This window comes from Nothobranchius furzeri, chromosome 5, assembly GCF_043380555.1.
Source record: "Nothobranchius furzeri strain GRZ-AD chromosome 5, NfurGRZ-RIMD1, whole genome shotgun sequence".
Taxonomy (NCBI): domain Eukaryota; kingdom Metazoa; phylum Chordata; class Actinopteri; order Cyprinodontiformes; family Nothobranchiidae; genus Nothobranchius; species Nothobranchius furzeri.
In genome coordinates this window covers 59,814,753-59,829,333 of record NC_091745.1, presented here as the reverse complement: position 1 = coordinate 59,829,333, position 14,581 = coordinate 59,814,753, and the positions used below count along the sequence as shown (strand labels likewise).

Below are 14,581 nucleotides of genomic sequence, written 5' to 3'. Positions count from 1 at the left end.
GACCCATCTTAAACCTTTGTCGGCTGTGCTGAAGAGAAAAGGTACAGAACCAAATTATTTAATTAATTAGCTGCACGTTCTCCTGTCCTCTCTCCTCCGGGCCACACACACACACATACACACACACACACGGGACTGTCTCAGCTGTTATTTTCGTTAAGGAGTGTGCACGTACAGCATGTGCGCCTCGTGCACGAGCCTCTTATTGAAGCTGCCATTACGCTTTTGGCCTGAGGGGGCAATCGCGAGCATAAAAATTCAAAACTCAGTAAAGTCCCTTTAAACAAATAGAAATAATCAAAGAACGACCTTCAGAAACCTTTTTAATTAATTCACTGCCAGCCGTTTCCTGATCGCTAACGGCCTTTGCTGCCAGCGTTTCTCACCGTTTTTACAGTTTTTTTAAGAGTCCCAGAACGTTGCGCACTAGGATGATGTCGACGCCAAAACAACCAAATCAAAAAGGAGACTCACCTCTTACATCAGGAAGAATCCGTGTGTTTCGAGCGTTATCCGTTCTTTCATAATCCGTTGTCGAATTGTGATCGGCAGACGCTTTTCCGGTTTGCGCCTCCATTTTTTTTACAGGAACGGCCCAAAACGATCTCCGAACACATGGATGTTCTGCTTCCTGATCACATGACGTGTGACGTCTGTGAATGAAGATCGGCTTCAGGGCTGAGATGTTTGTTCTCTCAGCGCAGAGGCTCGTTCCGATGCTCAAACAGTAAAAAAATGCAAATGACGACTTTAGTCGTCATTGGCAGTGAATGAGTTAATGCAATAAAGCAGAACAGCAGTGTTGTGTTGTTTTTGTGTTGCAGGTGTGTAACAGTAATAAGAACTGTCACTGTGAAGTGGGCTGGGCTCCACCTGACTGCAGGTACTCGGGTCATGGAGGCAGCGTGAACAGCGGCCCGACCAGAGCAGCTGGAGGTGCTTCACCCTGAAAACCACAGAAGAACAACATCAGCTCCTGTGTCTCGGCGTGTAACCCTCCTGTTTCTGTGTTCAGAGTCGGATCCTGTCCGAGTCGCCCTGCTAGTCATCTTCTTCTTCATCCTGCCTGTTGTCCTTCTCTTCCTCGCTCTCCGATTCCCTCGTTTCCGACGGGCGGTCTGCTGTCTGGGACCCAACAGCCCGTTCCACAAAGTTCGACAGCACAACCGGTAATGCCAACACGGGCGGTTTGAATTGCTGACTCCAGCAGATCAGATCAGCTCTCTATAAGCAGAAACTGTTTTCTTACCCACAATGCAGTGTGACTGACTGTGAGATGTGGGGTTTGGAGTTTGAACCCGCCCACGTCTCCAGGTACTGCTGGACCTGCTGGTCCCGGTCTGTAGTCTGTCCCTGTAGAGTCAGAGAGGTGAAGTTCTGCTCTTTATTTTGTATTTTCAGTTCAAAAAACAACAAAACAAAATTCTACTGTGGGCGTGGCCTCCTTCACCGCTCAGACTGACCAGTCCCACAGTTAAACCACTTAAAGCTGCACTGACCTGGATTAGTTCCAAACACAAACCAAGCCGCCTTCATCAGCACAAATGAGACCAGGCAGAGAGGCTTCTGGGTAGTTTTAGTGCAGCTTCAAGTTCATCAACTAAAGACTGATCTGTTCTAAAGTGTTTGTGTCAGTAGTCAGGTGTGTGTGTGTGGGCGTGTGTGTGTGTGTTTGTTGAAATTTAAACAATGATACTTCCTTCATCTAGAACTCCGGTGATGGAGCGAGTCGACGGCAGGAACGGGGAGCAGGTCCGACCTCTTAGATACCACTTGAACCCTCAGCCTGACATCCCACTGGCTCCGCCCCAAAAAGAGGTAACTCTTGTTCAGTGTTGGGAGTAACGCTGTTTAAGTATAACGGCGTTTCTAACTGCGTTATTTTATAGGTAACGGAATAATCTAATTAATTACTTTTCCCACTGTTGCAACGCCGTTACCGTTACTGGGGACGGAAGGTTGTGCGTTACTATGTGCTTGTCGAACGTTGAGCAACAGGCTTTCTGACCGCCACACTTCAGCTGCAGCCAGGGAGAGAGAGGTGTCGGCGCGCTAGGATGATGTCGACGCCAAAACAACCAAAACAAAGTGGAGACTCACCTCTCACATCAGGAAGAATCTGTGTGTTTCGAGCGTTATCCGTTCTTTCATAATCCGTTGTTGAATTGTGATCGGCAGAAGCTTTTCCGGTTCGCGCTTCACTTTTTTTTACAGCAGCGGCCCACGTCAAAACGATCGTTTCTGTTACTGATAAGGAAATGCGTGCGTTAAGCAGCGCGGTGTGTTGAAGCTGTCATCAGCTGATCAGGAGCTAAAGAGGCAGATGTTTTCATCCAAGAGCATCATGGCCCGTGAAGAACGAGGAAGACATGATGAATAGTCTACGGCTGCAGACCCCCCACAGATTCGCTGCTGCAGGTGGGAATCTGCAGCAGCGAATCTGCGGGTCTACAGCCGTGCCCTTCTTGGCGTGACAGCGGGACGTCCCGAAGGTCCGCTTACCTGTTCACCGCTCAGACGTCCTGATCTTCTACCTTCCTAGATCATCCAGCTGTAACCTGTTCCTGATCATGTCTTTAGTCCCGCTGCAACACTGATGCATCAGTCTCAGACGTCATGGAGCTCAGGTGTTATCAGAACTACCTGTGTGTGTTTACCACCCAGCTTCAGCTCTTCTGTGGTTGGGTCTGACCCATGTTAGTACATTTAAGTCCTCCATCAGATTTGTGCCTCTTCTAGTGTAATTTTAAAGGATTTTATTTATTTATTTAACCATTACTAGATTAGCAGCAACAGAAATGCTGCTAAAAACACACAATTATGTGAATCTGGAAAAATTAGAATACTGTGCAAAATTACATTTATTTCTGTAATTTAACTAGACCGAGATACCATTTAAAGGCTCGGGAAGCTTTACAGGTGTTTCTATTTGCAATTTTAAATTTTAGCTGATTGGGGTCTTGTTAAATATCACACAGTGACCTTTTAATAGTCTAGATTAGTGTAATGTTCCTATTAGTAGTTCCTCCTGTTAAGTGCTTATTTATTGAAATTATTCAGGTTTATATAAAACATTTGGACATACATTTTATTATGTTCCAGTCAATAGTCATTTATATTTCACTATTGTAGTAATTCTTGCATTCTTTAATGAAAAAAGTAACTAACTAGTTATTTTTGTTGGTAATTAGCTACTTTTATGATCTTGTAACTCAGTTAGTAACTGAGTTACTTTTTTGACAAAGTAATCAGTAACTATAACTAATTACTTTTTTAAAGTAACGTTCCCAACACTGCTGTTGTTTAAAAAATATAGATACTAATAATATGTTGTTTGTTTATTTACAAGTGCATTTCAAGGAACACAAAGACATCCTACAGAATTGAAAACAAGCAAAGAAGAAATTGAGTTAAAAACAGGAAAATATAATTAATTATTGATCAGTTATAAAATTATTCCCACAAGAAACAGATGAGCTGACAGCACTCTCAGTGAGAGATAAGAAAGCTGTGAGCAACACTGCTCACGGCCATCTTTGTTTACTAATTTAAGTAAAACAACATAGACTTCTGTGCCTGTCATTAGCCCCGCCCATGTGTTTGGAGACATCTGCGTTCCTGAGAAGGCCGTGTGAACGGAACCTGGCCATGCGGGTCATGTGGCATTATTTCATTCTGAAGCTTTTTCATGACCCCATCAGTGGGAAAAATATATATTTTCCTAATTCCTGTAAAAATTACTTTGTTAAGATCTGTTCTGAACTTTGCAAAACTTTCTATTTCCTCTAAAATTATAAAGTTGAAACTAACCTCCAGGAAAACGCAGCAGCTGGAACTGGAAGTGTATAGGTTTAGGTCTGACATGATGTTTATTTTTTTATTTTTTCTCTCTTAATTAAAAAAAAAATAAAACAATACGTATAGTAATTTCCAACTTCGTTCAGACTAAAATTTGTCCTGACAACAAGACGATGTTTGAAGAGGAAATCTGAGTTAAACCTCTGAGTTACTTCATATTCCAGGTGAAGTGAAGCATTTTTACTTCCTGTTGGTTCTGGCTTTAACACCCCTGCTGCTTCTGCTTCCTGTTTTCTCTCCTATCAGGTTCATGACAGACCTGCTCCTCCCACTAAGCCCCTCCCCCCTGACCCCGCCCTAAACCCCTCACCGCAGGTAACTTCACCTGAACCTGTTCTCGTGTGTGTTAGTGTGCTTCAGGTGTTGGTCGTTGGTCTCTTGTTGTTGTTGTTGTTGTCGTTTGTGTTTGTTGTCGTCCCAGTCCAGACGAGTTTGTGCTTGCTTCCAAAAATGAAAGAAAATCTTTAGAAATGATCATTTAAAATCTTTGGAAACTGAATTTCTTTCCTACAAATAAACTTCAGTAAAAGTTTCCAAATTCTATGATTGTAGAACTCGGCAGCGTGCTGATCAGAAAACCAACAAATCAGAACCTCTTGATTCATTCTGTTTTTTTGTTTATTTTCTGATGCATCAAGTCAGGTTTTTAATCCAGATGTTTGGCTCTTGTCCCACTCTGATCCAACTCAGAACACTTCCTCTTAATCTGATTGTTAGCATGAATTAGCATTTAGCAAAGAAGCTTGCATGAACCAGGCAGTGGTGTGTTCACGGACCAAATAAACCTCTGATTTGTGGGTTTCAGTCATGCTGAATTTTGGCCAGATGATTTTTGATGCACTTCTAGTTTTTATTGTATTACTTCTAACTTTAACTTAAACATTAAAAAAAAAAGTAAAAATACGCAGAGGGACGATCATTATCAGTTAGAATAAAATAAAATCCAACCCTCCAGAGCCCTCATTTATCAACCATACTTACGAACAGATCAGTGCGTATTTCGTGAGTAGGACCGATTTTACACATTGTGTAGTATTTACTAGGGATGCACCGATCAGGTTTTTTGCTGCCGATCACCGATACCGATATCAAAGAATGCTGATCACCGATACCGATCACGTGGATTGGCCAGAAATTTTCTACAACATTATAATGAGTGCTACAAACTACATAATCTGGGAATAAAGGAAATGTAACCTAATCTAAAATGGTCTGTATTAGGGTTGTCACGGTGTGAAAATTTAACCTCGTGGTTATTGTGACCAAAATTACCACGGTTTTCGGTATTATCGCTGTATTTTTTTTAAACGTGCTACATTTTCACACAATTAAATAAACCCTGTATGTCAGGAAATATTGTCCTCAGTTTGTGCCTAAATTTTGCCTAAAATGTGTTATTTTGTAATTATGTTGTTTATTTGTTTACATTTTTTCCCTTTAGTCTTTAAAATACTAATATTTGCCCATAACTTCTTATTTTATGTCTGTTTGATGTCATCATTTAAAAATATTAGATCAGATGATACTCAGTACTCAAGTAGCCTTCTAATCAGATACTTTTTTACCCTTACTTGAGTAATAAACCCTATATCAGGAAAATATTGTCCTCGGTTTGTGTCCTTCCAGTGAGCTTTGCAGATGTGGGAAAATGTCATCAGGCAGTAATCATTGTTTAATTCATAATTACTTTCGGAGAGAGACCAACTCTTATCTGCCCCTGGGAGCCCCTTAATGCATAGCGTCATTTCAATATGGGGGTCTCCGTGACACGTTTTATATGCAGGTAGCGGGCGCTGCGGCTGCTTTATATAGCAACTCGTTGCATTCTCCTTCAACCCAAATCCTCGGATCACGCATTTTAGCTAAAACGCTAACGTTAGCTTGCCTTGCGTTGACTGTAGAGTTGTGGGTGATGGTCACGCAGATGTGTCATGAGATTGGAAGCGTTGCTGCCTTTCACAAACACTTTTTCTGCTCGTGCTGCAAACAGGATAGCCGTCTTCTATCAGCTGTCCCTCGGCATTCTTCAAATATCCAAAAAATGCCCGTACTTCCCACTTTGTCTTCTTTGAGGGATAATAAATGTCCTCCTGAGCGCTGCCATCTCCTCCTTTGGCCATTATTTCAGCTTTAGCTTCAAGAAAGTTTTGGTTGTAAACATCAAAGCGCGCATGTACCGCCGGCAACTTCAGCAGATGATACGGTGGCTGGTAAGGGTCACCGCGCCTACACTGCAGCCACGGTAATCCACCGAGATAATATATGTTTTAAAAAAACAAGACTGTTATTATTGTTTTGTTAAAAAAGAAAAAAAATTTTTTTTATATATGTATGCTTTTAAAGTCTAATAAAATAAGATAAATGGGGAAGTAATGTTTGCTTAAATGTAAATTAGTTGGAAACTATTATAGTGGAACTGTGTTTGGCAGTGGTAGGATCAGGACTATAAAAGGTGATGCACCAGCCGACGCCCAGTTTTAGTAATCAGACAATCACAGGTACCAAACCTTGGTCCATGTGAAGTACTTTTGCTTATGTGGCAAGCCTGTGTGGAGCTGGCAGAGTCTTGATTCAAGCAGCAGGAAGGCAGCTGGTAAGAGAGAAACTTAAGAAACTTTATTGCTGGAGTTGTTTTCTGGTTGGCTGTAGCTTAGCCACCGGCCTACTAGCATGGTGATGTGGCATGGCCATATTGTTTGACATCAATAGTCTGCACTGCAAAGCACTGTGTTTTAAGACTTTGTTAGCAACATTTGATAGACTTTGTCATCTGCTTTTGTAAATTTTAGATGGATTGAGCTAAAAGTTTAAAACCATTGATTAGTTTAAAAAATAAATAAACATGTTTAAGATATTTGCACTGCATGGATTAGAGAAACATTTGACTATTTAAATAGTTACAATAAAAAACAATGATCTTGAAGTGATGTACTATTTTGTTGGTTCTCAGTTAAGTATTTGTGCAATTTGAATTTAGTAAAATGTATAGTATGGGTTTGTCGTAACCATTTGCATTTACATGTTTCTTGTTTGAATTGTTTGAGGTTTTTACCTGCACAAGACCAACCACAATCCTAAGCCTTCTACAAACAACAAAATAAAATGAAGACGACAAGGAATAATTGTGTGGTCCTTGAGTAAAGCCCAGTCATATAAAGCTGCAAAGACTCTGCCATCCCTTTCAAGCGGGGATTCTACACAAGTTAAGGCAAGACTTGACAGTAAAAACCAGTTAAACACCGGAGTAAAATCCAGCTTGTAACTGGTGGGGAAAACTCACTGCAGATTCAGCATCGAGATGGATAGAAAACCAGCCAAAAAGTCTGTTAAACAACTAAAAGCGGAAAGGACATCAGCAAAAAGATCCTTCACCCGTCTAGCTAACAACATAACCAGACAGCTTCAGGACATGTCCGAGGAAGAGCTTAAGGAGAATTTTAATAAAATTTCCCTAGAAGCTGAAAAAGTTATGACTGCAAACGACGAGGTTGGTGCTGGACTTCTTGCAGAAACAGAAGATGGACTGGATGAAGAAGAACCTGAATTAACCTCTGATCAACAAGCAGACCTAGATGAAGCGACAAAAGACTGTGAGGAAAGACTGAAGCAGGTCAAAACATCCATCCAAGAAACTTTGTGGAGGATGTATGGAAAAGCTGAACTAGGAACTGAAATCCAAGTAGCAGAGGACCAAAGTACATATGCTACCACCATAAAGCCCGAGGCGGGGAAGGCTGCATATGATTTCATCCTCAGTCACTTACAAATGCTTTTGAAATCTGCAAAGGAAGCATATTCTCGATGGAGACAATGGATCCCTCGTGATGTTCAAGAGGAGCTTCAGATACGATTAAGAGACCTGGACCTCATACTCCCAAAATTGGTTTCCCGAACTGCAGAATTTATTCAAATGGAATCAAAGGATGATGAAGGAAAAGATGGTCAAATGATGAATTTTCCAAATCAACCTCTGCAAATCATCAGATTAAAACCAACGTCTCTCCCCAAGTTCACAGGAAATAAACGTGACTTCTGTCGATGGAGGAAGGACTGGGAGGCACTGCAAAAACAAGGAGAACCAACAGGTTCAAAAGAAGTAAAGAAAGCACAACTACTTGATAGCATTAGTGAAAAACTTTCTAAGGACCTGCGTCTCAATTCCTACAATACATCTGATGATATTTTCCGTGTCCTTGAGAACCGGTTTGGGAACCGGACAGCCATCACCATTGAAATAGTTGAGGAGCTACAGAGAATCCCTGCAGTGAGAGGTCACCAACCAAGACGCATCGTTGAGTTAATCCAGGCTGTAGAGAAGGCACTTGAAGATCTGAGTGACCTTGGGGACACTGGAGCAATAAAAAAACCCTCTTGTGACCAAATCGATAGAAACAAAACTTCCAGAAAGTCTGAAAAAGGAATGGCTTGTTTATGCAGCTGACAAAAAGAACTCTGTAGCATCGGCAAATCGATTCGACAACCTGTTGGCATTTCTGAAAAAACAAGAGGACATCTATGAGCAACTAGAACAACTCGAACAATTAAAGGAAGAGGAGCCAAGTAGAAAAGGAGTCAGGTCAGAACCAAGACTTGCCAGGACAAAGTCAGCTGCATCGGAAGGCGACTCCGTTGGTTGCGTTGTTTGTGGAGATCCAAAACATAAACGAAGACTTTACTTCTGTAAGAAATTCCGAACACTAACGCTAGCGCAGAAGAAGGATGCTTTGAGGAAAACTGGAGCATGCATGAAATGTATGGAGGTTCATGACAAAAGACAGTACTGCAAACCAACCTACTTGTGCCGAAATCAAAGCTGTAAAGGTGAAGAAAATCCTGATCACCATTATTATCTGTGTCCACATGCTGAAAGGAGTAATTCAACTCAAAGAAAAAACAGATTTGTAGCAGAAGAAAGCGATTCCATGAGAAAGTATACTGAAGACCAGGAAGAATTTCTCAGGAGGCTTTCACCTGAATTAGCAGAACACTGTAAACATGTGTTTACTAATGCTATTACTAAAACTTGTGGAATTCGGAAGGCTAAAAAAGATCAGTCTAATCTCTTAATGGGAAGTGGACTTGAGGAGGCACCAGTGCTCATGATGATTCTGGAAGTGACCGCAAATTATGGGCAAAGGATTGGAACGCTGATTGATTTAGCCTCTGATACCAATTATATCACCCATAAAGCAGCAAGAAAATTAAACCTCTGCAGTGAGGAAATTGCACTTGTGGTGCACGGAGTGGGCGGCATGAAAATCCATGTCAAGACTAGACGCTACCTCCTAAAAATTCGTGTAATGACCCAGAGAGGAGTAATAAAGTCACATCAATTGGTTTGTTATGGACTTGATAACATTGCAACCATTCACAAACATGTCACAGCAGAGCAACTCCAACAAATCTTCCCAGATGTATCTTTGGAGGAATTAAATCGACCAAGTGAAATTAACTTGCTCATCAGCCACAGGGAAGGGAAGTTGGCCCCTCAAAGGAAAAGATTTGTGGGGGACCTTGTTTTGTGGGATGGACCCTTGGGCAAGGCGGTCGGCGGGACCCATCCAGAACTTTTTGAGGGGATAACCATGACTGCTCATATGACAAAGACACACTTCGCAAGGTCAATGAGGACAGCCGCTATAAAGTACCAGGAACTCGGCCAGAAAACACCACAAAAACACCCTTTAAATGAGTGGAACCCTAATCAAGTTAAGATGTCAACAACGGCTACAACAAGTCAAGACTTCTTAAAATGGTGGCACTGGGACAGCATTGGTGCTGCTTGTGTACCAAAGTGTGGTAGCTGCCGGTGTGGTGGTTGTCATCCGGGTGGTAAAGAGATGATCCTTGCTGAGGAACGAGAGCTGGAAACTGTGAAAGAAGGTTTGACCTATGTTAAAGGAGACCACCACACAGATGAACCCCATTGGCATGCTAGCTACCCCTGGGTGAGTGATCCAGCATCCTTACCTGGAAACAGGAAAGCAGTTGAAGCCACATTCCTCCGAACAGAGAAACAATTGAGCAAAGAGCCTGGGTGGAAAACTGCCTACACTGAGCAAGTCCATGATATGCTTGATCGGAGAGCTGCAATCAAGCTTACCCAGGAAGAAATCACTGGGTGGGAGGGTCCAGTATGGTACATCAGCCATCTCATCGCCCCAAACCCACATTCAGTGACGACTCCCATCCGACTGGTCTGGAACAGCAGTCAGAAGTTCCAAGGGATAAGCATGAATGACTTGCTGGTGAAAGGTCCCGATGTCTTAAATCAAATCCGTGCTGTCCTTTTGAGGTTCAGAGAAGGAACTTATGCTGCACTTGGAGATATAAGAAAGATGTACAACTTCGTCTGGCTAGAAGAGAAAGAGCTACATCTACATAGGTTTCTATGGCGTGACTCAGAGAATGAGGAGATTGGAGACTATGCAATTACAAGAGTCAACATTGGTGATAAGCCAGCAGGATGCATAGCGCAGTTGGCAATGAGGGAAACTGCCAACTTACCCCCTTTCTCTCACCTTCAGGAGGAACGGAAAGTCCTTCAGTTCAGCAGTTATGTTGACGACATTTTTGTGTCCCATAATAACCCAGTTCGATTGAGGGAAATCACAGCTAATGTGAAAATGATCCTGAAAGCTGGAGGGTTTGAACTGAAGCCCTGGGTATATTCCGGTCAAAGTGGGAGGAGTGAGTACACTGGCAAGCAAGTCAAGTCAGAGGTGAGAACTATAATCCTCCCAAACCAAATGAAAGAGGAAGAAAACAAAGCACTTGGGCTGGGATATATTGCAGAAGATGACAAGCTTCATGTGATGGTCAGCATCAATTTTTCAAAAAGAAAGAAAAAATTGAGATTGGGGAAAAATCTTACTCAAAGTGAAATCTGACGCCAAACCCATTGACACGGCGGGAGCTTCTCAGCCAAATATCAGGCCTGTATGACCCAATCGGCTTGGTTGCGCCCGCAAAGCAGAAAGGAGCGATTCTGGTGCGGAGAGCATTCCAGGAGGCAAGACTCACCAGTAATCAGGTTAAAGATACCTGGGATTTAGCACTCTCTGATAATCTCAGAGAGGATGCAATTAGGCTGTTTGAAGAATATACTCAGCTCAATAAGATTCAGTTTAACAGAGCTTTAACCCCCTTGCATTTCAGCGGTGATCCAACAGCCATAACCTTCTCGGATGGGAGCGAGCATGCCTATGGAGCTGTTCTGTACTTGAGGTGGGAGTCAGATCGGAGCCCAATCATAAAGCTGGTAGAGTCAAAAGCCAAGCTGACCCCTTTGGACCAAAAAGGTGATGCTGTCAAGGCGGAGGTTTGTGGTGCAGTATTCGCGTCCCGCCTTAAAAAGTACTTTGAGCTGCACAGTCAAATTAAAATTCATCAATGGTATCATCTGATCGATAGCCAAACAGTCCTTGGAGCTATACAGCGAGAAAGCTATGGTTTTCAAACATTTTTTGCAAACAGAATAGGTGAAATCCAAAGTAATTCAAAGATCCAAGATTGGAAATGGATTCCAGGTCATCACAACATTGCTGATGTGATCACCAGAGGTGCTAGCCCCCAAAATCTTGAGGACAATTCTAGATGGCAACAAGGTCCGACCTTCCTAAAAACACCTGTAGAAGATTGGCCAACTAAATCACCAAAAGAGCTTGGAAATGCTGCTAGAGAGAACATCACCAAGCTTCAGAAAAAGGCTTTTGTTGCTGTGTTGACGAGAGCTCAAGCAAAAGAACTTAAGTTGGAACAGGGAGAACCAACAAACAGCCCAATCTCCTCGGAACGAAGAAATCCCATCTCTTTGAAGAATCTTTTGAATTTCAATCGGTTCAGCTCATTTCTCAAATTAGTCAAAGCAGTTGCATATACCTGGAGAGTTGCTAAGGTGTTCCTCGGGCATAACAAAACTCTAAAGAAACCAAAGTGGGAGGAGATCCATCTTAATGGAGTCATTTCTGTACGAGAGCGAGAAAGTGCCTTGAAAGACATCCTTTTCACGGTCCAGGAAGGAATTTCCTTTCCAACAGCAACACTGGACCGACTGGTTGTCTATCGGGATAAAGAGTCTGGATTGCTTCTCTGTGGAGGAAGAGTGCAAATTTTCAGAGAAGACAACATTTCCGTTCCAATAATCCCCTAAAGTTCCTGGGTATCAACTCTGTTAGCCCGGGAAGCCCATGAAGTATTTCATGATGGCATAGCTGGAACTCTGTTAAAGATGAGACAAAAGGCTTGGGTTGTAAAGGGAGGAAGAATTGCTAAAAAAGTTGTTGATTGCTGTTTGATCTGCAGAAAAGCAAGAGCTCAAAAGTGTTAGCAAGTAATGGGAGACCTACCATCAGAGAGGACTAAGCCTTCAGCCCCCTTTGAGTACGTCTCAACAGACCTCTTTGGGCCATATCATGTAAGAGATGAAGTCAAGAAGAGAGTTACACTCAAGGTTTGGGGAATCATTTTTTGTTGTATGGCAAGTAGAGCCATTCATACTGAAATAGCTAATACTCTATCTACAGAAAGTTTTTTGATGGCCTACCTAAGGTTCACAGCAATTCGGGGCCACCCAAAGAAAATCTGGTCAGACCCTGGTACAAACTTTGTTGGGGCTAAACCTGTTTTGAAGGATCTCTACAATTACCTTAACACCCAGAATAAAGTAACTCTTGAGGAAAGCGCTGCAAGAAATGGAACAGAATGGACATGGACTGTGCTCCCAGCTGACTCGCCGCACAGAAATGGAAGTGCTGAGGCGGCTGTCGGAATCATGAAGAGAGCCCTCAGAAATCTTGCCAAAGGGAACATGCTCAGCTATAGTGAGTTTCACACTACCCTCTACATGGCTGCCAACCTTGCAAATGAGCGACCGATAGCCGCAAGAGAGCAAAGCAGAGAGGGATGTATCCAGTATGTTACTCCCAATAGCCTTCTGCTTGGACGAGCATCCCAGGGTGGGGATTTAAAGAACTTTGATTTTTCCAGCTACCCTTACAAGAGGTTAAGAGAGATGGAAACTGAAGTTACAAAGTTCTGGAAGAACTGGAGGCAACTTGCTGGTCCAAATTTGTTTGTAAGACAAAAGTGGCACACAGAAAAAAGAAATGTCTCTGTCGGCGACATCGTCTGGGTGTGTGATCAGAATGCTATCAGAGGCCAATTCATTCTGGGAAAAGTTGTGGCTACAAACCCTGATCGCAAAGGCATCGTGAGGGATGTGGAAATTAAAGTTGTCCCCAGTTGCAGTGTTTCGATGGCGAAAGGATTAAGAGAACCAAAACAACGTCCAAGACATTCAGAAATAAAGGAGGTACCAAATTTTACTATTCTCCGAAGGGATGTCAGAAGACTTATTGTTCTGCTACCCAAAGAAGAGCAAGGACAAACCTGATGAATGTGTGAAAAGTTCTATGTGGATAATGACTATGGAATTCGCGACCTTCCCAATGATGTCACATGGGAATGTCGAGTGGGAGGTGTTTTGTTAAAAAAGAAAAAAAAAAAAAGAAAAAATTTATATATGTATGCTTTTAAAGTCTAATAAAATAAGATAAATGGGGAAGTAATGTTTGCTTAAATGTAAATTAGTTGGAAACAATTATAGTGGAACTGTGTTTGGCAGTGGTAGGATCAGGACTATAAAAGGTGATGCACCAGCCGACGCCCAGTTTTAGTAATCAGACAATCACAGGTACCAAACCTTGGTCCATGTGAAGTACTTTTGCTTATGTGGCAAGCCTGTGTGGAGCTGGCAGAGCCTTGATTCAAGCAGCAGGAAGGCAGCTGGTAAGAGAGAAACTTAAGAAACTTTATTGCTGGAGTTGTTTTCTGGTTGGCTGTAGCTTAGCCACCGGCCTACTAGCATGGTGATGTGGCATGGCCATATTGTTTGACATCAATAGTCTGCACTGCAAAGCACTGTGTTTTAAGACTTTGTTAGCAACATTTGATAGACTTTTTCATCTGCTTTTGTAAATTTTAGATGGATTGAGCTAAAAGTTTAAAACCATTGATTAGTTTAAAAAATAAATAAACATGTTTAAGATATTTGCACTGCATGGATTAGAGAAACATTTGACTATTTAAATAGTTACAATAAAAAACAATGATCTTGAAGTGATGTACTATTTTGTTGGTTCTCAGTTAAGTATTTGTGCAATTTGAATTTAGTAAAATGTATAGTATGGGTTTGTCGTAACCATTTGCATTTACATGTTTCTTGTTTGAATTGTTTGAGGTTTTTACCTGCACAAGACCAACCACAATCCTAAGCCTTCTACAAACAACAAAATAAAATGAAGACGACAAGGAATAATTGTGTGGTCCTTGAGTAAAGCCCAGTCATATAAAGCTGCAAAGACTCTGCCATCCCTTTCAAGCGGGGATTCTACACAAGTTAAGGCAAGACTTGACAATTATTATCGTCAACTTTTTTTTTTACCGAGGTTTACCGCTACACCGGTTACTGTGACAACCCTACCTGATCGGTCTGCTTTGATCTATTTTGAAAACTCTGATCAAAACCGATAGGGGCGCTATCGGCCAATTGGGATCAAATGCCGATCCATCTGTGCATCCCTAATATTTACCAATGTGTACTTATGCGTAGAAATGTTCCTAAATATAAGTACAGCTCTGACCATGCGTAGGAACAGCATCTAGTGGTAGAATGAGGAAACAGCAGTACTGAAGGTCTTAAGTCGTCCACACATGTCCCTCA

At 42.0% G+C, this 14,581-nt stretch overlaps 1 protein-coding gene across 7 annotated transcripts in view; it reads left to right on the top strand.

Annotated features, from left to right (window-relative positions):
• The window catches only part of adam15 (ADAM metallopeptidase domain 15), a 38,692-nt gene that overhangs the window by 16,179 nt on the left and 7,932 nt on the right, over window positions 1-14,581 (top strand). For 3 of the 7 annotated variants that reach the window (XM_070550974.1, XM_070550973.1, XM_070550976.1), the window contains exons 18-22: window positions 825-936; window positions 1,016-1,169; window positions 1,261-1,314; window positions 1,710-1,818; window positions 4,105-4,173. In XM_070550974.1, coding sequence (XP_070407075.1) covers window positions 825-936; window positions 1,016-1,169; window positions 1,261-1,314; window positions 1,710-1,818; window positions 4,105-4,173 — 498 coding nt within the window. Of the gene's footprint in view, window positions 1-824; window positions 937-1,015; window positions 1,170-1,260; window positions 1,315-1,709; window positions 1,819-4,104; window positions 4,174-6,902; window positions 7,096-14,581 lie in introns of those variants that run through there. The other 4 variants (XM_070550977.1, XM_054740804.2, XM_070550975.1 and 1 more) reach the window with 4 other exon arrangements.